Here is a 24,540-nt window from a genome sequence, read left to right on the forward strand (position 1 = left end):
GAGCGGCCATGGAGAAGGCGGCGGAGGGAGGCGACGGCGAGGCCGGGAGCGCCACGGCGGGGCCGGGGCCACCGGAGGGGGGTAGCGGAGGAAACGGAGCCGGTTCGTCGTGCCCAGCCGGGGCGGTGGGGCCGCGGGGGCTGGTGCGGGTGTGCGACCTGCTGCTGAAGAAGAAGGGGAAGGCGAAGCGCAGCGGGAGGCCCGGCCGGGCGGCCAGCAGCAGCGAGAGCGGCGGCGGGGGCAGCGAGAGCAGCAACAACGGTAGCGAGGAGGAGGAGGACGAGGAGGAGGAGGAGGAGGAGGAGGAAGAAGAGGAGGTCTCCGAGGTACGGCCCCAGAGGGCTAGGTGTGGGGGTTGCCTCGCTGCCTGGGTTTCATAATTTCATAATTCCTCCTCTCGGGGAGGAAGGGGGCAGCACCGGGCCGCCTCGTGGCGGGGCGGGGCGGCCGGCACCGGGGCACGGCGGGGAGCTGGGGCCGCCCCTCGCTTCCCGACCCTCTTCCCTGGAGTGCCCCGGGGCTCACGAGGCGGCCCCTGCCCTCGTGTGGCTCCGTGGGCACGTGTGAAGGGGTGGCTTGTGTCTACACGTGCCAAGGGGCAATCCGGATCGCAGCCCGGAGCGGGGGATAAGCCTGAGTTGGGTGTGTGGCTAGGAAGCAGTCCCCGCTCCGTATCAGGTAAACAGCTCATTTTCAATAAAAGTAGGTGGATTTGCAGCTAGAGCAAAGGCTTCCCGAGATCACTGGGCATTCTGCTCATGTCCAAACAACTCTCTGAAGCTGTCAGCAGCCATCATTTATATACCACAGAATCAAAGAATGGTTTGGGTCAGAAGGAACAAATACAGTGCTGAAAGAAGCACGAGAAAGCATGGTCAACTTGGTGTCATTTCATGTTGTTTTTTTTTGGGTTGGTATCACTGGAAAAGGCAAATCAAGATTTGAAGCACCTTTCCTGTTTGCATAAATAGCCATGCTGAGTTGGTTTGCTGAGTAGCTTTAATTCAGTAACGTTTCACAGAACAGTCACTTCTGCTTTTACTGAACAGCATCCTCAGAGCAGTCCACTCCAAGTTTTTAAGCTTTTTTTTGAACTTTATTTCCAAGTACTTTTGATGTTTAGTGGCATGTTCTACTTTTGGGTTAGAAATGAAAAATGAGCAAGGAGGAAGAATCTCATACAGTTCAGGAAGGGCTTGGCTGTTACTATGGTCGGTTTTTCCAGGGTAAAGAAGCACTCTGCATTTTTTTTTCCCTACAGAAGTAGATACAAGGAACTTCATATCTAGTTGTTGTGAGATAAATTGCACATAGAGAGCGCCTGTCTCAATTAACAAGTAATTATGTCTGGCTTCTTGTTTTTTCAGTGTCTATTTTTAGCGAAGTGAGCATCCTGTAGGTACAGGTTTTCAAATTGTAAAGCTTAAGAGTTAGGCAGCAATGCTCATGTACTTGATGTGCTTTGCTGTGCCATCTAGCAGTCCTACAGATATTTGAAATACTCTTGAGCAGAGTCCATTGAGTTTTACATGGCAAATGGGTGAAGGCTATCTAATGCCACAGGCAATGCATCGGTTGGTGGTTTGGTATCAAGATGAGCTGTATGGTGCAGCAGAATTCAACGGAATTTATGTCAAGTGGGACTTACTGGTAAAATCATAGGTAGGTTAATTTTGTGGTCTGGAGCCTCTTGTTGAAGGGGCTGTTTATGCAGCTGACTTGCCAGTGGTATTGAGGATGGTGTGATGAGAAAGGTGAAGATAACAAAGGTATGGGTAGTATTGGACAATGTGAGCCTTCTTAGCTTGTATGCTGTACCTTATGTAGCCATAGGTACCTATCTTATATGCTTGAAGATGTACAGAGGTGAGAAAGCAAGTGACCATTAAAATATTACGAGGAGGCTAAATAACACTTTATTTTTTTTAACAGAAATTCCATGTCTTGTAGGTATAGGTAGCTGGGGAAGCAGTTTCGGCATCTGGAAGCTTCCCTGACGCTTTCGTCTTAGTCATAGTAAGGGAAGGCTTGCCCAGGTTGGGTGGTCTGGGTTTAAATATGAAGCAAGAGCTCATAAATAACGGACAAGTTAATGCTGTGGAGTGTATTAAGTCCAGGATATGTGAGGAAATTTATCTGCTTAATTTATCTTAATTCTTTGTCATTCAGGTTGCTTAAAAAAGCTCTTCTGTCTTCTTTCTCCAGACTTCAGGATGGAGTGGTGCGGTACAGTAGCATATGCACAGCTGAAATCACAGTTTTTAGGAGTGAGAACATGAGGATGGCCTGGATAAGGGAGTAGGGGGTCCAACTTCAAAGTAGTTCCCAACGGCTCCTGGGGAGAAAATGTCTTTTGAGTGTTGTCAGCGAATGAGAGTTTTCCTCATCTGAAAGCAACCTGAAGTTTAATTTTGGCTTTTAAAAGCTTAAAAAAAAAAGTTAGAGCTCTACTGTGGGATTTCTTGGTAGCAATTTTTTGTTTTAGTTACTTGTTTCAGTTCAGACTTAACTTGATGCGTGCAGCCTGTGTGGCTTTCAGCAGTTGGATTGCGGTCTTCTGACCACTGGCAGTCTGAAGGCACATGAAATGAAAAACAAATCTAAGTGTATGGTTTTGCTGGAAATGGAAACTATTGTGGAAACACTGCATTAGATGGTGTTCCCTCCCAGCCATTCTGTTCATTGTCTGGGTGAACTTAGGGCAGTTTGTTAGGCTATTTTTTGCCTTTCCCATGCTTAATACATTAAGGCCTCTCTAATCTCCAAACTGAAGTACTTCTAGATTTGACTGTTAATGAAACAGGTTCTAAAAATTGGGAGTGCAGTAGCAACAAGTCAAAGGAGTTATAATTGGAAACCTGGCAGACGCTAAATCACAAAAACCCCAAGAGTGGAAAGACATTGTTTTGGCTCAGTTGTTGCTGAGCTGATGGAATGGAATAAAAAGTTGTAATCAGATGTTTTCATCTCATTCCATTTCTAAACTCAGATCCCAGTGCGGAAGCATAGCCGCCGGACGGAGCTCTGGGGGAAGTTAAATTGAGATGTCATACCAGCAACTTAATGAACTCCTATTACTATGTTTGTGACAAACTTCAAGCTTGCTTTCTGAAATTGCAGCAAACTGCTGTTTGCCCCCCCCCCCCCCCCCCCCCCAAAGAAAAGCCAAGATATCAGGTAGTGCAGTCTGATACTGTCTGTAAGTGGCAAATTGGCTTTTCATTATCCAAAAGTTAATAAGAAAGTGAACCTTTTTCAGTGTGCAGGAAGAATAATCTTAAGGTGAGAGGGAAATGACAGTAGAAGTGACACACCAGGGCATGTCTGCTTGCATGTTTCTTGGCAGAGTTCTGGCCTTGCTTCATGATGACCACATGCACCAAGCATAGTGGTTTTGTTATCAAAGAGGTAATCTCAAGCTGTTTAAGGAGCTGTATGGTTAACTAGGACTGCCTGATCACATGAAACCTCACAGAGGTTCTGTGCATTCAGGCAAAAATCACATAGGTGTAGTGACATGTGGAAAACTTAATAGGTGGACACATTAAACATTTAAGGGTGAGATCAAGGTGCTTCTCTGTGTTCAGAGCTGTGTGGGGAGTGTCACTGAAGAAGAATTCTTAGGCCAGGTTTCATTGCATCCTGACTGGGAAGATGCTTCTGCTTTTTACTGGGTCTCTGTGCAGCATTCCCTCCACCCTTGCTTAGCATGGTGTGTTGCTGATAAGTACATCTGTGAAACACAAAGAAAACTGCTCATCACATTCCATGTGCTCTGGGGCAAGTCCAAGGTTTCTCTTCTGAGTGTCTTAAAAGAATGATTTTAAGGACACAAGTCAAAAAAAGGGAGAAGCGACATTGTGAAGCTTTGGAACATCAGAATTAGTTAAGAACTTCCTTATTTGTTATCTTTTTTGATTAAAAAAATGGTTTAGCAGTTCATCTGGACAGGTTCAGATAAAATATGTAAGTGTGCAGAAGTTTGCAAGTGTTCTTACATGCACCAGTTTAGCTAAATGTTTGTCTTCAATAAATAGTAAAATGCTGCAAGAAATAAGCAAGTTGTCATATCTACTTGAGAGTCTGATGTCCAGAATGCATTAGGACTTCCCTTATTAAACACAGAAAGGTTTAACTCTGTAATATGAAGCTTGCTTACAAGCTGATTTTTTATTTAAGTCTTTGAACTTGCAGGATGTTTGCAGCTGGCTCCGAAGTTTATAATTCCTTTTCTTAGTATCATATCCATTTCACAAGTGTGTGAGTTCAGTTTTTTCCTTGACCAAGTGCTTCTTGATAAGCAGCTGTATATCAGTTTTAGGTTTGTGTGTGGTTCTCTCCTAGTCTCCCCACCCCCAAAAGGGCCTAGTTTGATACTGGATTCTTGGATGGCTTCTGCAAATCTGCTTCGTTAAACACAATCCTCAATAGCGTTAGGTATACCTGAAAGCACTGCTATATGCAAAGGATATTTTGGAGAGTTGTTAGCTGTTTATTAAGCATTCTTGGTTTTACTTTGGCCTGGCAGCTTCTGTAGATAAAAGTTCATTTTTTTAGCTGCAATAGAATTAGTAGTTGAACTGAGCTAGTAAGATGAAGTAAATAAAAACAACAGAACGCCCCCAGTCCTCTAAAATTTCTTCATCCAGAGGACGTTTGTCTTAACAGCTTATTTTAGCTTCGGATAGAAGGTGTTAATCTGAAAATTTGAGCTTACTGATGTGACTTCAAGTGTCAGAAGCACACAGGTATAATGTATTTAAGTGTCAAAGTAAGCTGTTGATTTCAAACATAAAATTTATTTTCTAATTCTTTTTTTTTATCCTGACTGTTTTAGTTAGACTCCTGGAATAAGAGGCCTTTGGCTTCTGCAGGGCTGCTGAAGAGCCAGTATGTCTTGCTTCACTGCTGTTACTCTGAAGATGAGTAGAATTTGAGACGGCCTGGAAGTATGTAAAGGGTTTTTTTCAAAAATACTGAAATATCAGGGCTGGTAGAGCTGTGGGTGGTTTTCACAATGGTGAAATCTGCTGTAACTGACCAGGAAGAAATAGTTAACATTTGGAAAATGGGAATCATGTTTTGTCTGGCTTTGCCATTCCCACTAACCACTATTCAGTTGTTACTGGCCTCACTCTGTAGGTGATGTCTGGCACATGCTCCCTTATCGAAGGAGGTAAGTTACTAGATTTCGTATGCCAGTCAGGGGAATGAGCTAGGGGCTTGGGGAATGAATTTAGGGGCTAGGGCGGTGCATTGATGTGCCTGGAAAGATCCTAGATATCCTGAGCTAATTAATGATGTCTGGCTAGGCCTAGTGCATATTAAAAAATAATTCTTCAAGGTGTGAGTGTGTACTCTACTGAATTGAAGTTGTTAGTGAATATCTGGGTCTAAAAAAAAAAAGCACCCTGCATAAGATGACTATAAAAAGTGGAATCAGATATTGGTGGGACCACATGAATTTGTTTACTTCCTTAGGTATTTCTGCAGGAAATGTACTTCTAAACAACTCCAATCTGCAGCCTGAAATGAAATGCCTTTATTTTAAGTTAGCAATTTAGTTCTTCATAGAATAGTTTCTCTGGAAGAGATGCAGCTGAGATACGAGCACATTTTGTTTGTCAACTCTGAAGTCAAACTGGATTAGTTAGGTTTGTTTTCTTCCTCTCTGTTTTGGAAACCTATTTGTTCTTATTTAGGATGTATTTTTTGGAAGTTTTATTTAGGTATTTAAAAACTAACACTGCAGATCCAGGATAAGTATGTAGGTGGGTTTTTTGTTTATTTTTCCCCAAGGTTAAAGAAACAAGCCCTCACAACTTGGAAGCTGTGGATGCCCCATCCCTGGAAATGTCCAAGGCCAGGCTGGATGGGGCTTTGGGCAGCCTCGTTTGGTGGGAGGTGTCTGCCCATGGCAGGGGGTTGGAATTAGATGGTCTAAGGTCCCCTCCAGGCCAAGCCATTCTGTGATTTGATGAACTCTGAGTAAAATAGAAAAAAAATACACAATTTACCTATTTGCATTTTAAGCCATTTGAGGCGAGATCCGTGGCTGCCTTGGTAGGCAGCTTTCCTTTTTATAAAGTGATGACGTGCCTCTGTTTTCTGGATGCTATGGTTGGTATTTTAGGTGACTCAACTGACACAGCATCTTGAAGGTGTGTTGTATCCATAGAGCTTCTGCAGCTATTTTTTTTATCAATACTGTCATTCTCAAAATAACTTTGGATGCTTTGAAAAGAATGTTTGAGTAGGGAAAGGCTTAAAGCTCGTAAAAGGCTCATTTAAGGTCACTTGAGTAATATATATGGGAAGAAAAAAAAGGAACATGTGAATGGCCTCAGCAATGAATGTAAACGTCTTGGTGTTGGTGTGTGACGTCTGCTGACCTCTGTACAGTCATTGTGCAATGATGACCGGGATACCTGAAGGAAAAAAAAAGTATATAATTGAGCAATAAAGGCAGCATTTCCATTAATTTTTCACTAAGCAGTCAGTGCTTTGTGCTAATTGGTACGCAGAGAGTTTCTCAGTATTCTAAATGTACTTCAGTCACGTTTTTTCCACCCTGTATGCAATCCTACACTTATTGTTGTCTGAAGAGCTAAAGCCATGGAGAGGTGTTTGTTAACTCTTCTATCACCTTATTTTCATATTAGGTAATAGCTCTATACCAGACTAAAAGTCAGGCATGAGACCGAACATGCTCTAAATATATTTGCACTATTTTCTTTAAGGTTGAGTGTTGTAAGCATGCTGATTATGTATGCATTACCCAAAGCTATTTGTGACAAATAGAAATTACTGTTTTATGTGCAGCTGCTTTTCCTCTGCTGTGTTTTAGCAGGAAGTTCAAGTCTTAGAAGTGTGGTGGTATATTCTAGGAAATAAGCTGAAATTAACCCGGAGGGTTTTTTGCCTGCTCCACCCCAATATCTTAGCTTGAATTAGGATTTTATGGTGTTATATGTTATCCATCAACAGTGGGTAGCGTGTCCAGATACACAGCTGTTAAGATGCTAAAAAGTAGAGCTAGAAAGACAGTTGGAGTATTATGTAGTGTGATGAAATGATGTCACTGTTTAGGGTATTAGAGTATCAGTTAGGGGTTTTGGCCTCTGTTCTCCTCAAGTTCAAGAAGTTAAGTATCCATATGTTAACTTCGTATCCTGATTCTTTTTATCCCCCACCTCCCCCCCCCCCAGTGAAAATTGAAGGCATCTTTCTCACAGTAACAAGACTTTTTCTTTCTGTTGCCAAGGATGCTACCTTGTATTTGGGCTCAGGTTTTCCCTAATCAGAAAGGAGTGATGGTTCCTAAGCCTTTGCCAGGGTTGGTTTATGGAATAAATACAGCTTCAGCAGAAGGGGAACATCTGAAACCTTTCTCTAGGGCAGGGACTGATTCAGAGATAAGAGGAAGAAGGTCACTTCTCTCCTCCTGGTTTTTCCCACACACAAGAATAGAACTAAACATTAATGAGAAGCTGGAGGTCCCTCGTACATCTGTGTCTGTAAGGTATTTGGTGACTCAGATGTTTTCCTGTACCTGAGCTTTACCATGTAAAAACTTGAGGTATTTTTCCCCTTTTGTTCAGTCTTGTCCTGAAGTGTTGTGCCAGCGGAATTTTCCTCCTTAGCTGTTGTGCAGCTGGGAATTGTTCTCCTCCACAGAACGGTGAACAATGTTTTAATCAAGTTGAAAATTTCAACTCACGATGTGACTTAGCTTCTTCCTGGAGTGCTCAGCCTCTGTGTCAGTGTGGGTGCTGATCCCACTGCAGTGCAGGCAGGGGAATCGGGCTTGTGGGAAGGTTGCAGTGACTCCAGGGCTTGGGGTGTAGGGGGGAAAGGCAGTCCTTGCTCCTCCAAGCTGCTTGGGAAGTCATCTCCTTTACGAAAAAAACTCAGCAGCAGAAAAAGCGTGCTTACAGCTGATGGGGTTATGATCCAGTTTGTCAGGCAGCCGCACACGGGCTTGCGCTGACACAGCGGAGAGCTGGGAGCTTGGACAGTGTGAGGGGTGAGGACTGCCTCTTTTGGTGCAACTTCTCATTGAAATGGCTGTCAAAGAAACACTTGCATCCTCTTTGAGGGCTGTTGAGAATGCTACAGATCTGTGAGTTGTGGTATTAGAGGGCAAAGTAATCCTCTTCACAGTTCCTTTGGATCTTGCATTTGTAAGTGGCTGGCAGAGTCCTGGAAAGATAAATAGTGTAGAGAGTTTTTTTTTCCTTTCAGTATTAAAACTTGAAAGCTTCTCGAGATAAAATCAGTGCTGACACTTTTTTGTCTCTGGCATTTCTTAAGGTTTTTTAAAGCAGTGTGTTAGGGATAGGGCGAAAGAGAATGGAAGCGGTGTTGCACTAAAACGTTGCCGCACTTGTGAAGTATAACCCTCGCTGCTCTCTTGTCATCTGGTGGAATCCAGCAAAGGAGTCATTTTGTACTTGGACCAGTACAATACGGTCACAAAGCGTGACTGTGAGGAGGGTGGCAATTGTAGTACAAATCACCAAGCTAGTTTTAAGGAAAAGAGCACTTGCTTTCAACTTAACAGGCTGCTAGATAGATGAGCATATGCCTTCTGTCCATCTCAGTCACTAACAGAAGTGAAAGTTGGCATAACAGCATGCTGGTATTTTTGTGAAGCATCAGCTTGATCAAGGATCTCCTCACTCATAAATATAGTAGCAAAGTTTAGCACGTAAACTTCCAAAAGGGCTTTTCTGAACTCTATGTGTGTGGGAAATGGTTGTGCTTGTCAACAACTTGTGTGTAAAAACCACTCTAAATTTACTTAGGTCTTTGAGATGGGTTTCTAAAAGCGTGTTAGTATGTCTACCCAAGTTGGGTTCTTCAGTAATCTTTCTGATACAGCATGGCATAATTGGATGAGTTGATTTAACAGCTTACTTCTGCCACGAACGGGGAATCCTACTCTGAGCTATTACCAACTGTGCATGTACACTGCCCAAGGTTTGTAAGCCCCGTTGTAGTAGGTCACTGGCCTGTGGTCTGCCTGAAAGGTACTAACATGGGTACAAAGGGAGAAGGAGAAATAGCTGCAAGAAGTTCTTTGGTTGCTTTTTTTTTTTCTTCTTTGGAGTCTGGAATTGAGCTGTTGTATCAGCTTGCCATGTGCCTTGTTCATGGATGTGGGAATGAGTGGATTTGTCTTCCTCAGCTGCATGTTGATCCAACAGCTCTGCGAAGTGTCATTTGTGGTATACAAGCTAATACAGATGCAGGTGCCCCCCATGCTTTGTAGTGTTGTGTGCTGTCCTGTCCCATCCCAGCGTTGCTTCGTTAGGTTAGAGCATGGCTGAAACCTCGGTTAGCTAGTGGATGTCTTGCCTTCGCTAACTCAGTCGATGCTACCGCTTCTGAAGAAGCGGGTCAAGTAGTACTACCTAGTAAGCACTTCCTTCAGTGAATGAGAATTGAAAAAGAATACTCATAGTACTCACAAATAATTGTATTTAAAATCCGTTTTTAAGTATGAAACAGTCACTTTCAGGAAGGGCAGGTGTCTTCAGCGGTGGCTGTCGCTATAATCCAGAGATGGGTTTTGCAGAGTACGCAGTCTTTGCAAACCATTGGCATACGCTGTTAATAGAGATAACTTGAGCAATGTGTGTTGAAACAAGTGTTCTGTATGCTGTCTGGGACATATTTAAATGGTTTTGCCTAACTTTTTGTGATAACAGGAAGTGGGTGTTTTGTTTAACCTCAGAGTAATTTCTTAAGCATTTATTAAAATTTGTCTTAGTAAAATATTTCCTTGAGGCGAATGATTGAATTTGAATGCAAGTGTAGGGGGTGAGGTCCCTCTAATGGAGAGGATGCACTTAGGTTGGGCTGAGAGGGGACCTCAGTGTCAGTGCAGTGAGTGTTGTATAGCAAAGCTGTTTAAGACCTCTGAAGATTTTTCGTTTTTCTGTACTCATATAAACCTTTAGAATTAGTTTTCATCTAAAATGAGGCTCTTAATGTCCGTGCATCTTGAATTGGAAAAGGCAGATGTTTGAGGCTTAATTATTGTGCATTTCTTCTAGTGATGTGAGATAAAACTGAACCCATGGTTTTCACTTGGAAGACTCAATAAAGAAGTGGGCAACAGGAGGTACTGAACTCCAGTGAACAAGCAGTGTTCAGCTACAAATATTTTAACCTGGTGGCCAGTTTGACCGTGCGCATACTAAATACTTTGAGCTCTGCTGTGAGGTTCGCAGTGTTTCTTCATCTTCCAAGCGGCTTCAGATGAAACAAGAAGTCGACAAGTGCATTATAGTCAACACAGAAGTCTCTCATTGTTTTAATTCTGTTTTTGGGCTCCTCCTCCTTCAGCATTTTTTTTTTAAACAGCCTTTTCTCTGTTCAGTTCCAGGCTTTTGGTATTTCTATTGATGAATGCAGTAGCTCTTGTAGATGGTTTGTTTAATCTGTGAACTTGAAGATGCCGGCAGAGATTAAGAGCTTTCTAAAAGAAAAACTGTGTATAGTATTATGGGTTCTGCTCATTTTCATGATCGTTAGGATAGGCCTAGAAATGTGATATAAACCAGATTCAAATTGATTTTTTACTGACTTCCCACCTAAATGTAGAATTGCTGAAATATTTCTTTGGCTTACAGCTGGGAAAATGGAGATGGGAAGATCCTGGATTAGAATTTGATAAGGAAATGCTTTGTATCAGTGTTCACTTAACTGGATTATTATGCACCGAATGACAACTGTGGAGATGTGATTGCTCTAAGAGGTGAAGGGAGGGGGGAAATAACAGTATACTGTGGGAAAAGAGTCAACGCAGATGAGGACCAAGAAGTCATGTTTTTGTGGCATATATATATATATTTTTATTAAATGATGAATGGTATCAGAAGCAGCAGAGGGTGAAGAACATGTTTAGTGGCTTTGTGGCTACTTAACCTAGTTACTAGATGTGATGGAGTAATGAAGAGTAAATGCACAGGTGGGGATTTAGACTGTAATGAAGGTAGAGAAATGTTAGTGCAACTTGGCAGGGTATTGACCTTATCTGCAATAGTGTTTACACTTGCGGGTATCAGTTTGGGAGAGATGGAATTCTGACTTAGTTCTAGAGGGATTTGAAAAACTGTTTTTACTCTAAGGGCAGATTGAAAGAACCTTGCACAGTCCAGTGAAATGGATGTGGGTAGGAGTATCATCACTCCCTTAAAAAAGGATGAAATGGACAAAACACAAAGCTGGAAGTTAGTATTTGCAGGAGGAGGTGTACATTAGGTAGTGGATAACTGTAGTGTCTGAGTTATTTGCTTGTTAGTAGGTCTCCCAATTAAGGTAGGCTTCTTGCCTTTTTTCTCCCCCTTCCTGTGCTCAAGATGTTGTTGTTTAAATAACGAATGCACCTCGTGTTTCTGCTGAATAAGGTGTTAGCATCCAAGCGGGACACAGTTGAAACAACCCAACCTTGACACTGAGTTCTCGGCTCTGGAAATGCACACAAATTGTGTTTATATGCTTCGGGGCGGTTGGTGACCAGTACTGCTTGATCAGCTGTAAGTAGATAACAATGTGCTTTTGTGATATAAGAGTGGGAATTGTCTGATCAATTGTTGAAACGCTTACATTTCTGGGTGCCAGAATCTCTCCCAGATCAATTGTGAGAATGCTTGTCTTTCAGGGTGACATAATCTGAGCGATGCGAGCTCAAAATTGGTGGTGGCACGTGTGATAGGAGGCAGATGGAAATATTTTTTCCTTTTAAAAGGTGTCCGCCAGCGCCTCAGTGTTCATAGCTTCACAGTGTACTTCATCCTGCATGAACAACTGTTCGTTGAAATGTTTTTACTCTCCCTTTGATCAAATCATATGTTTTTCATTTGGTTTTAGTTACCATTGCTGTATGGGGAACATACCGCAGAGTAAACCAGTCTTTTTTTATAAATGTCCGTGGCTTTGGCTTTCACTGAATGCTGCTATCTCAAGATGCATTTTGGTCTTACGCGCTTGAGCGCAGCTTGAAATAGGACTTGTTCAGTTTTTTAAGCAGTGCTATGATAAATTTGTCTGCTCAAGCTGCACTTGAAACGTTTACTCTTCCACCTTCTGTGTGGGGAACATAAGGACTTCTCTTTACTTTAAACTTAGAGAATGTAAGGAGCTGTCATGAGACAGCATGATGGACGCGTGTGACTTGGACAGCTTGCTTTCTTTGAAGGTACCGCTTTTTTGGAAGAAAGAAGCTTTTTTAGTAGCAGATTGTAATAGATGAGGATGCTGACTAGCTCATACCCTTCCTAGTAAGGAAAAATGAAGGTAAGTTTTCAACAGAAGCTGAGATGCTTTAAAAAGAAAAAGATGCTTTTTCTAAAAACAGCAAGCTAAAGTAATTGATAGAGCTGGACTTGAGGAAAAAAGAAAGAAATGGCTTTGTGTTCACCTTTGCAGAACTTGAAGATATGTTTCCTGAGCTGTGAACTTTGTGATTTTGGGTTTTAAACAGAGATGTAAGAAACAATTGATACGTTTAAGCGGTTCCTATTCTCCCCAGCCCACATATACCTGCTTTTCCTGCAGGATCAGAATGGCAGTCTGCATCAAAGCAGTTGTTTTACTGAGGATATCATAGCACTGCAAAGTTTAAAGTGTTGGGAGTCAGCTTTCTAGAATTTGTAATTCCTTACTTCAAATGGGTTGAAAGTACTAAGTGAAGCAGGGGATGTCATTTGACAAAAGAATATTTCTTTTGAAGGCCTTGCACAGGGCTGCAGGTGATGGATACGCTGCTGGGCCAGGAGAGAGGAGAAGGTGAGGGAGCAGGGGGAGGTCTGAGTATTTGGATCCCAATTGAAAGCAAACCAGTGTTGAACATGATTTCAGTGGAATGTGCAGCTGGTTAGCTTGTTAGCTGCCTTCTTCATTGCTCTTGCATAGCACTAGTGGTGTTGGTGATGGTGTAAAAACTTGTCAAGCTTTGGGCTGGTCTTTTGGTTATGGTTTTGTAAATGATGTTATGTTGCAGACACAACTCTGTCTTCCAGTTGGGACTGGAAACGGTTTGGCTCTTGAAATGAGCTTCTTTCTCCTCAAAATCTTGCACTTGTTCAGTAGAAAATGGAGAAGGTGCTGCTATTCCTTTCGTGTAGATCAAGCAACTTTTGTTCTGCTCTGCTGTCTTTCCATTTGAAAACGTTTTCAGTGTTGTCGTATGTAATATGTCTTAATTTTAACACTAGGTTTTGCATTCTATGTTTTTTGGGGTGATATAAGGTATTTGTTCTTTCTTTTCCTATGCTTGGAAGATTGAGGAACTGGTCTTCTGAGACATAGCTGTTACGTGGGAGGTTTGTGGGTTTTTTAGCTCTGCTTTTTAAAGGAATGCTTCAGGCTGGAAGGGCTAGCTTTGTACTTGCCTAACATTTCTGTATAATCAACACAGTGCAGGACCAGTTGCAGGGGATTGCCAAGGCTCTCAGAAATGACTGGAAAGTAGTGCTTGAAGAGAACTGTGGAATTTTGTCTGGTGATTCTTCATGTGGACAACACTTTCCTACGGAAAGTAGGCAGGGATAGGTAGATGTCCGTATGATTCATATCCCTCAAGGCAACTTAGATAGCCAAGAAGATTAATACAACTCTAGCTGCTGTTACAAGTACGCATGCCCAGCAAAATTTAATAGGACGGCATGAAGGCAGTACTGTCTGCAGAATCCCCGTGCTGTTGGTAAATTTCCATGTATTGAAGTTCACAAAAATTGTTTCTAAATGTATTGTCCTCAGAGTTAACCTCCTAAAAGGTTTTTATTAATTTTTTGTTGTTGTTCTGGAGAACTGGTTGAATAGCAGACTCAATAGTAATAAACTGCATTTGTCACGTTGCTCTTCTGGTGTGGTACCTCAGCTGGTCAAATTTCCTCTCCGAACAGGCAAAAGGCAAGCAAGGGTTCAGTGAGGTATTTGATGTCACAGAAAAATTCTCATGCCCTTTATAATTATGTAAGAACAAATTCTGAAAACAGGCTCAAGGCAGTGTTGAAGACAAACAGCCCATCGAGGAGGTGCTCCTTGAGTAAGTTCTAGTGAAAAGATGATAAATCTGAGGCGTTCCCTAGAGTGGTAAAATAGGATGGAGCATGTGAGCAGGTGTAGAGCTCTCGTGAAGTGAGGGTTTTTCTGCTAGGTGAGTAGGGTGTATTTTCCATTCATTTATCGCTGCAAGTGCGGAAACTGTAACAGGAGAACAGGGCTGTGCCTAAAACTTGGACTGGTCAACTGTGACTTGCCTAGGAGGTTTTACAACTGAGGCAGACTGGGCAGCTGTCAGAAACTTGTTAAAAATATTTTTGCTGTGAGAGGATATTTGTTACCAATGAAGTTCTTATTTTTAAGAAAATGTTTAGTTTTTACGAAGTTATTTGTTAGCATTTCCAGTCTGAATGTAAAGTTAGTTTGGCCAAAAGGCCTATTGTGCTCTGCTAAAATGAGTTGGGGGTGATTTTTATGGGGTCAATGATGTTTATTCTATTTTTTTTAAACTGGAGAATGAAATGTATTGAAAGCTGCCAATAGGGTAGGTGATTTTTGTGACCTGCTATGTGCAGAATGGATATCACAGTTGTGTTCTGTTTGGAGGAGGCTTTGTTGCGAAGGGAAGACAAATCACAGGCCAAAAAAAGAAGCAAGGGAGCCAGCTGTGTGGTACTGCTTGATCTGAGATGTTGGGTATTTTTGTTTTTAAGGGTTATGAGGGGTGTGCAGTGCTACCACGAGTGGATAGGAGAGGGAGGCCGCAAACAGACCCATGTCTGCTTTTGGGGTCAGAAAGCAGCTGGCCCATGCGTGGCAGGGCAAGAGCATGCAGGGCATCTCGCTGAGCTGCCTCTCGCTTGGGCTGGGCGAGGAGGTCGAGGCCCCGTCCGGAGCATTTGGAGGCCGAGCTAACTTTTATTTTTTTTCTAGCAGAGACTTCGACGAGCCCTTTGTACTCGCTCCCGCGGGGTTGCGGAGGCCACGGGAGGAAGACGACCCGCCCGCCCGGGGCGAGGCGCAGAAACGCGTGTCCGAAGCCGTGCCAAGTTGCGGGGCTGTCTCGGGATGGTGCCTTTGGGCCTTGGCGGTCAACGCCCGGGTACCCCCGAGGGGCCGCAGCCCTGACAGCGGCTGCCCCCCCTGCGCTTGGGTGGTAGGCGCCCGCCCCGCGCTGGGTGGAAGCGTCCATTTCCTCTTCCCGTGCTGACAGCGGGGGGGGGGGGGGGGGGGGTGGGGGGGGGGGTGGGAAGCGAGCGTGCTGGTGCCGGGCGGCTTGCAGCCCGTCTGTCCGTCCGTTCTGGGGGCGGCAGGCGGCGGGGAGCAGGGCATGGCCGGGCACTGAGGCTGGGCAGAGGTGACGGCCGCCACGATGGAGGCCTACGTGCTGGAGGACATCCTGGAGGTAGGGCGGGAGAGGGCCGCAGAACAAAGGGGCGTGGGGTTGGGGGTGGCAGCCGAGCCCCCCGGGGGCTGCGGGAGGCCACGTTCCCCTCCCAGCCCCTGCTCGGCGCTGCACGGGTCTTGGGCAGCCCTCGGTCCCGGGGCTTTCCCCGCACGCTGCCACCTTGCCTCTGTCTTCTGCCAGCGGCCGGACAGCGGCCTGCAAGGGGCGGGGAGCCCTCTGGTCCCGGGGGGTTGATGTCTGGGGACCTGACGCAGGATGACCGGCTGTCACCATGCATCTCATAGATGGGGCTGATCCTGCATAGTGTGTGATAGGCCTGCGGGATTCCTGTGTTTCCTGTCTCCTTGAGTAGGTACAGTCTGCTCTTATGTCCCCTGCAGAAGTCGGATCCTGTGTTACAGAAAGAAATGTTTTCCTGTCTTGGAGTGAAACTTCAAAATGCTCTTTGAGCCTAAGAAGGAGAGCCTGGCTTAGGAATCTCCAAGTGACACAGCTCTGTAGTCCACATTGTACTAACAAGTAACTGTTGCAGTTCAAGGAAGGCTTTTTTGTTGTTGTGGTAGTGGTGGTGTTTCTAGTTTTGCAAGCAAGAGCACAATCGCGTTGCCAGCTGACTTTTCCAAGTATTTGCATGTAGTCTTAATTATAAGGAGAAGCTGCTACTTTGTTTTAGCAGCTGCCAAAACTTCAACAAAATGCTGCTTTCAGTGATGTTTGTTCGGTAGGTTTTTTTCCGGAATGGCCATGCTGCTCTTTGGCCTAAAATTTTATATCCATAAAAACACGTAGTGTTGGTGTTAACTTCCTTGTGAGTGCTGTGACTTAAGCACAATTACATCCAGAATGCTAACACAACTGCGCAGTGTGTGCTTAAGAAGTTGTTAGAGATGTCTGGACAAGGCATTGCTACCGGTATTTCTGTGTGGCTGGGTTTCTGTGGTGAGCTAGGAAGACCAAACGTGAACTGGGCTCTTTGTCATCAGAAAAACATTTCAGTACTTCATTTGTCTTTATGAATGTGGAAAGCTTTTTCTTTTTTTTCTTGTGAGCTATAATTGTCATGTGCAGCTCCATGGTATGCCGAGTTAATAAAATACTTGTCATTGCTTCATTTTTTTTATTTTTGGAAAAGTGAGTATATTACTTGTCTTAGTATAGCAGTATTTTGGGTTTGCTTGGTTCACACACAATTAATTCTTGCTTCTCAGATTAGTATGGATTTGGTAGCTTTCAGTGGTTTTGTAGCACGTTATTTTCATGGTAATGAGACTAACTGTATCCAGGCAAAACATCCTTAAAAATCAAGTCGCTGCATAGCTTGCATGATGCCAGGTGTGTATAAAGTGACTGCGTCTCTGTTACTACTTTGTTACTACTCTGTTACTGTATCTACTGTAGAAGCAGTAGAGGCAGTTTCTGATATCTTAGTGCATCATTACATGAAACGCAGCTGTCTGGAGTTCCCATTGGGGATTCAAAAGTCAAACTTGGTCGTCTCAAGACTTGTTTCTATTGAAGCTTTTAAAAGTGTGCTTGTGTCTGTGTTTTGTTCTTCTTTTTAGGGCTTGTTGTCTCCTGTGGAGCAGTCAAAGAGTGGCATGAAGGTTGGGAGAGCTGCTGTTGGTTAGGTAGCAGAGTCTAAGCTGGATCTCACTTACTGGACAGTTTGTACTGCTTGGTATTGAGTTAAATTCAGATGAAGCAGTACTTGCATTTTCACAAAATCTTCAGTAATTTTTTCACCTATACATTGCTTAGAGCTTAAAACAGAAGAAAAAAAGGCATTTCTGTAGCATGGTAGTTTTGTCGATGAGTTTGCTTGGAGACTGAGGCTCTAATGGTGTTAGAGGTCCTAACCGCAGGGAGAGAGTGGCTGCTTCTGGGGCAAAAATCACTTTGGGGTTGAAAAACATGGATAGTAATCAAGTAATTCTTAGTTCACATGTTCAAGCTTGCCCTCTTGTGAGGGCCACTTCTGTGGGGAAAGGGTGAAATGAGATGAGGTGAAAGCATGTTCTGTGTTGGCTTATGTCGTTGCTGAAGTTGCAGGACTCTTGGAAATGTTTTTCCCTAAGACTTCTGCTTTCCTTTCTGAGGATAAAACTAAAATATTTCTCCAGCAAGTTTAATGCAACTGCAGGCAGAAATAGTCATTAGGTCAACAGCCTGAAGGATGTCATTTAGTGTTCTGGCTGCTGCACTCTTACACCACCTTCAAAGAAGGTTTTATTTACTGCAGACCTTGTGCTGGCTCTCCTGCTCTCAGCTCAAGGTGAACAGGGTCCTGGCTGTGCTACTTGCATTTGGTATTGAAAGTACTGCAAAGGAATGCAGCTGAATCAAATTTAAATACCACGGGGTTCAGCTGCAGTTAGTTTTTGTTCCTTTGGTTCTTCTGATATGCATATCTTGGCAATACCTCTTTTTTAATGTGACTTAACTGATGACAGAAATTTTGTTGTTGGTATAACATTTCAGTTTTTGGCTCGTGCTGCTGGAGAAATTACTGTGCTACAGGAGACCTAAATGTGGCATTCAAATAGAGGCATAAACCAGCAGTTGCTCTTTGGTCGCTTGAGTTAATCAACAAACACTTTTTTGTTGTTGGAAGAAAAGGAGGTATGTTGCTTCCTGACAGATGAGGGTGCGGTCTGTATTCTGGTGTACAGAAAAGCACTTACAAAGCCTATGGAAGCAGAGGGGTGACTTGATATTCCCTGTGTTGTTTTGAAACTTGTCAAGAGAAGCAGCCATGTGTTCTGACCTTCAGGTGGTTTGAAAGTTTGTCTGTGCTTGGCTTGGCAGAAACTAACTGGAGTATAATGCCAGCCCACATGCAGCAGTTGATTATTAATGTTCCTTAGTAAGTGCATTAAAAAAAAAATCCTTCAACTTTTCAGCATAAGGTAAATATTCTTCACCATCTTTGGGCTGAGACTCAAAGTCATTGTGAGCACACACCTTTCTTATTTTAACACATTGAGTATTTCCTAACTGCTGAAGACTTCTGAATTGTTTACTGGAGCCATGGAGTAGTTTTTACAACTCTGAAGATCCTGCCTTGGTTGCTTGGTGTGTGGCTGATACAGTATTGATATTGGTAAGAGTCAGGATGATATGAAAGGATCATCTCCATCACATCTTGATTAGTCTAGAGCCACAATGCAGGTAGTGGAGCATAGCTTAGATAGTGACCAAAAGCTTTACGTGGAGTGGAGACTTTCCTGCTTGAGTACATGGGTTATTGATGAAATGCTAAGAGAAGGAAGAGCAAGGGAATCACTGAACGTGAAATAGAAAGGTCATGTCTAATGCACATCCAGAGATCAAGGAGGCCTCTGCAATGCCATTTTTAACACACCAAAGCACTTCATATTTATAAACCTTGTGGTCTTTTGGTGTGAAGATGAAGATTGGGATGGTGTTGCAGTATTTTCACTTGGGGCATTAGTTTGTATCTTTGCTATGTTCTAGCTCTTAGGCTAATATTTTTCCTTCTCTGTTGCTTATAGTTTCTGTGGGTTGTCTTGCCTGTTTAACTTTATACCTGTTTTCCCACCATTTTGAAATGTTTTTGTTTGTGAAGACAACAATGGCTACTAATGTGCTCCAGCATTTCTTAGAGATAAGTTGCAGTTTTCATAAACCTTCTGTTAGCAACTACTTCATGTGTTATTTTCAGGTAAGTTGGAACACTGCTGTACTCTTGTCTTTTTTTTTTAAGGTAGCATTACAAAATTTGGGTCATATAGTCCCAAGCCTATGTGATGAATATCGGTTATGTTACTGTCTGGGTCCAAGGTGGTGGGATATATAGGGTTCAGTCTTTTGTTTTTTAAAAACAAACAAACAAAAGTCATTGAATTAATGTTAACAAGAATGCTCCCACTTAAATGTTGTGGTATGCCCATGTCTCTCCTCGCACATGCACACACAGATTTAAAGGTTTAGTGGGATATCATGGCAAGGCATTAAGTAAGGGAAGAGACACTTCTGCCTGCTGTAATGCAGTGAGGTTGTGTTGTGCTCTGGAGTAGGGTTGAGCTTTGTTTTGGGATGTGTGTTCTGCTGGGCATGACCTTATGTTCTGTTAGTTGCTTATATCCGGTCAGTGTTCATGCAGTTGTCTGTCAATCGCTAGCTGATGGTGGCATAGCTTACCCCAAGTTCAAGAAGAGCAGATCATTTGGTTGTTGTTTGAGGTGATGGGACTACCTTGCTGAGAGAGGGACTTGTGTTCCAGGTGAATGAGATTGGAAGGTAGCTGAACATGGCTCACATGAATGTTCAGATGAGCCTGAAGGTAAGCTGAACTTGGTAACTAACAGAAGACAGGAGGCTGAATTTGATCAATCATCTTGTTCTCAGATGGTATTAATATGCCTACTGACCTGCAGCCAAGGTGTGTAACAACAGTCATGGGGAGGCTAATGCAGCAAGGAAGAGCAGGATGTTAAAATTTGCATGTGCCCTGCTTCTAGGAAATGCTGATGGAAAAATGCTTCTATTGCCCCCTTCTTGAGTCAGCTGGAGAAGACTGGTCCATTTCTGTAGTTTACCTCAAGTTGCTGGCTGAGCTATTTGCACAGCTTACTGATCTACTGTGCAACTGATTATGTAGTGAGAAACTTCTGTGGTTGCCTTCTTCTCGTGGCTCCATGGAACTGACAGAACGGTGTCGATCTGACAGAAGAGCAGTGATGGCCATCGCCTAGGCCCTGCTAGCTTGTGTGTGCTTGCAGCTTCGTGGAGGTGAGTGGAAACCAGAGTGAAGCTGCCAGGGCCCTTCTTGTATCGTTGTCTCGTGCTTTCAGACAAAACATAGGAATCACTTCCCTTCAAACTGCTTTCCCCCTAATACTGCCTTTTCTAACCGTGCCTCTATTTTGAGGCAGAGAGCTCCAAACAACTGTGTACATCATCTTCTAGAAAAGCAGGTCACAGCTTCTGACTTGTGTTACTTTCCCCCACTCAACTAACTTGGTAAGACTGCTTAGCAGTGCAGGCTACTAATTTTCAGCTGCTGAAGCTGGGTTACCTTAACTGGCTAGGAAGAAATAAAAGCTGGTTGATGTTTCCTTTGAGTTTTCATCTGTTTCTACTTCATTTGCGGGAAGAGATTACAAGCCTGATGGTACTACTAAATACCATAGTTGTTTTTTGTTTTATTGCTTTTATCTTTTTTCAGTAACAGTTTGTTCTTTGTACAGTAATATGAAAATAGAATTATTGTGTGAGAAACTTTAAGGCAGTTAAGAGCTTCATACTTCAGAAACTGCTGTTGAAAAGGTCATCATTAAGTGGTTGCCAGTGAGCAAGTTGCTAATTGAGATCATCTAACTGGAGGCTTTGATTTGACTAGCAGGTGGGGTCAGATAATTTGCGAAGGTCTCCTGGAACTCCAACTCTTCAGCTTTTCTAAGCGGTTAGTTCAAATCGGATACTTGATCAAAAAGAAAAAGGAGTCAAGTGTTTTAGGCAGGTAAGTTTATTTCCAATTTCTTTTCGTACATCTTCTCTTCAAAATTTGTAGAAACATATAACAAGGTTCTTCTCCTGGCTGAGGTACTTTTCCCTTTTTTCTCAAATATGCATAAAATCTCTTTACGTCTTTATGTTGCTGGAGTTATCTGGTTCTGTAGGATAGGAAGTCACGTACACTAAAGTTGTAACTCAGGCTCAGAGCAACCTGTTACACTGCCTGAACAGCAGAATTGGGTGAGAAGGAAGTGTGGATTATCTGTTAGTATAAATATTGGGTCTTCATCAGTTTATGGCTACCACCTCTTATGTTGCAGTTCTTGCACAATTTCCTCAATGTTGTTGCACTTAAAACAGTAACGTTCACGTTGGTAGGTGATGAGTTGAACATCTGAGATGGTATTTGAAGAAGAAAGGGGTTGTCCCCATCCCTCGCTGTGGACAGGATTGTTGTAATCTGAAAAGCAGCTTTATACTCTAGCAGTTTTATCTGAGATCTCAGTATAGCTGAGCGTGATTTGTGCTGGAGGGAAGGAAACAAAATTTGATTAATGATGCAGTGTGTCCTACTGAGAAGCTGATGTTGGAGCTGGGTTCGTATTAACATGGAATAAATGTGCTAAAACACCTTCATTGAACAAAAGTGATCAGAAGCATAAAGAGGAGAGTAGATATCAAAGTGGCGATAGGGATTTGTGGGAGCTTGGCATATGACTTTTCTATCTAGCAGGCTGGAGCAAATGGTGAAAAGAAGGGACTGCTTTAAGCTGCTGTCTCTGTTTTGCCCTTAAACCTCAGTTTTTCAAGACCTATTTGATGAGCAGGAGGAAAAAAAAGATGTATTTTGATTTGGTCAAACACTCATGCATTTCTTATGCTGCCTTTGCAAGTCTGTTAATTTACCATATGTAAAAAAAACCAACATGCAGATCCGTTTAGCATGGAGAAGTGCTCAGTGGGGTCTGCTAAATACAGCAAAATGCATTGTTGTTCATTTGTTAGGTATGCTTGGCACTGCTCTGTATCGAGGGAAGAAATGGATGACTACCAAGCTTGTGAGGATTTTAACCAAGTGAGTGGAAGTTATTAGAAATAATTCCCTCTGTGCTCAGTTGCCTGGGTGGTAACAATAGGAATCCTGATCGGACACTGAACCCAGCTGTCTCCTACCGTAACTCTATACCCTCGCTTCTCACCAGAAGAGAAGACTGGAAAACTAGGCCATACCAGATCCTTTATTGAATAAAAGGCTTCAATTGTAACTGCTAAAAAAGACATTTTTAGCAGTGGGCAGTCAAGGAAATCAGCATTATGCTTGGTCACATTTTGCTTTTTTTATTGGCCTCAGTTCTTGTCTGTGAGTATAGTCAGTTGTTTCAGGACAGTTGCATTGCTATTTCTCTGTTTATAAGACAAGAATGAATACCAATTAACAAAACTGGAGCGACTTGAATTAATTTCCAAGCTCTTGACATACTGAATCCTGTCTTCCCAAACTATTTTTGGTTATTTTTCTAGAAGTATCTACATAATAGTTTGACTTGGCTGCGCTTCATGATGCGGGTTACTGAGCGGAGACTTGAGCAGGCTAATTAATTACATCTGGGAAAAGTAGATGTCATTTAAGGAACTTGGGTTTCTAGTTTACTGTCCCTGATCCTGACGGGTTAAGTAGAAGGCAGAGCACGCAGCTTTTGGAAGCAGTACACCAGCAAGTTCTTAGTGGTCATCTGTACAGGAAAAAATGAGATTTGTGGAGTTTGTTGTTCAGTTGAATGGCATATGATTTGAACAGCTTGGGATGGTCCTTCCTCATTGACCTCAACTCAAATAAAGCAGTTTTCTTCAGGAAGCATTCTGTAGACTTTTGGAGCACTGTTGTGGTGGTGTGGTTTAAGCAGTAGCAGCCTGGCTGATCTCTTGGCTGTTCTCTGGCTTGGAAATTAGGGTAGAAGGGAAGAGTAGCTGAACCTGCAGATTCTGAACAGAGCAGCAATTTTACCAAAACACCAGGGATGCTGAAGACAAAAAGGCAACTGTCTGGTATGTCGCAATCTTTTTTCTCTTGGTACAGGAGTGTTTGGAAAAAGAAAGTCCTTCTCCTAGTAAATATTTTTTTTCCTTGTCTTGTTCACTTTTTCTTATTTCTGTAAGTATGCATGGGTTACCGTGTGTCATGTGTGTTAGAGATTTAGAATAATGTGGCTTGATTTAAGGGGCTGCTACCCAGCATTGAGAAACATGAGCTATAGGGCAAGCGTCCAGCATGGTTGGTTCGTTCTTTTACTCCAGGGATGGCTTATTGCGTGAAGACCATGGCAAGAGGGTTTCCAGTTGTCCTGTACTTGTACAGTGCACTGTATGGTGGAGTGGTGCTTTAATCACTTGGATCATGTGATAGAAAAGCTATGGCTAAGCTACACATTACATAGAAGAAAAAGAAAATTGTTCTAACGTTCCTGAATTTTGTTTCAGATCCCTGCTGCAGACAGGCACATGCAAACACGAGTTTCATTCATGCCAAAGGGAATTCTGGATTTGACTGAGACAGAATGGCTGTTGGAGCATTTGTCCTGTCCCTCCTCCACATGTCCTTGTTACCTTCTGCTGCTTCATCTTTCACTGCAGAGCGCTTCCAGGCTGTTGTGAAGACTAGCTGACGAAAAGGACTTGCAGAAGGGAATGATTTCCTGCCAAATTTGTTTAAGAAAACATGTGGGCAGTTTAAAACTATTTCTGTTTCAAAAACAAGTGGTGTTATGCAGTTTGGGTCACTTGCTGACTGTTTTATGCTCAGTAGCCACAGTGAGGGATAAAATCAACTTGAAAGTCCTTGCAGTGAGTATGGGTCTAGTGCCTCAAATAAGCTTGTTGGTTTATGTGCAGGAGTGATCAGAACTGAGAATTGGAAAATGTTTTGTTTAAACAAGAAAAATAAGGAAGAAATACGCAGCTTGGGTGAACAGGAGTGCTAGTGCTGCTTCACAAAGGAATGATGCTGAGAGCGATGAAAATGTTCATCGAAAATTGCATGTTAGCTCTTTTTCCCCAAAGCCTTTATTCCCTGGTACTTTCTTAAAGGAGAAAAAACAGTTCTGGGAGGGTTGTACCTGAAGGGCAAACCAGGCAGACTGCAGTGGGAGGCAGAGAGCTTTTCTTTCTTGCTGTTCTGGAAGAGATGGGTAACTGCCACTGTCATCGTCTTTTTCTATAAAGTAGGTCTTCATTTTTCTGAGCACAAGCAAAGTGACCGTTTTCCACTGGGTGTGACAGCTTTTGTAACTTTCAACTGTGTTTCTTCTTTGATCTTTGATCTTTCTGGGCGCTTCGTTTTCATTTGTGCCCTCTCCTACTTGATGTCAGAGAAAGCAGGGAGTGAGCTGGTGGCCCTGGTGGGATGCTTACCTCACCTGGGGCTGAGAAGGTCTCTGTTGTACTTTCCTGCATTTCTTTGGTCCCGTGTGCTACTGTCACAAAATCCAGTTTTGCTGCCCCGAGTTTGGTGCATCATTCTTAGTGGCAAGCTGGCTGATGTTACTGAAGTCTTATGTCAATTTCCACACAGGCTTTTATTAAAACAAGAGAGTGGGATGCTTTGGGGGAAACATGACTCTGTGAGGGCCTATGTGAGGCCT

At 43.0% G+C, this 24,540-nt stretch overlaps 1 protein-coding gene across 10 annotated transcripts in view; it reads left to right on the forward strand.

The window, feature by feature from the left end:
- ANKRD17 (ankyrin repeat domain 17) overlaps positions 1-24,540 on the forward strand; it is an 85,943-nt gene continuing 61,403 nt past the window's right edge. For 7 of the 10 annotated variants that reach the window (XM_035547552.1, XM_035547574.1, XM_035547560.1 and 4 more), the window contains exon 1: positions 1-326. In XM_035547552.1, coding sequence (XP_035403445.1) covers positions 9-326 — 318 coding nt within the window. In that variant the 5' untranslated portion in view covers positions 1-8. Of the gene's footprint in view, positions 327-15,231; positions 15,422-24,540 lie in introns of those variants that run through there. The other 3 variants (XM_035547585.1, XM_035547619.1, XM_035547590.1) reach the window with 3 other exon arrangements.

The sequence above is a fragment of the Cygnus atratus genome, chromosome 4, assembly GCF_013377495.2.
Source record: "Cygnus atratus isolate AKBS03 ecotype Queensland, Australia chromosome 4, CAtr_DNAZoo_HiC_assembly, whole genome shotgun sequence".
NCBI lineage: Eukaryota > Metazoa > Chordata > Aves > Anseriformes > Anatidae > Cygnus > Cygnus atratus.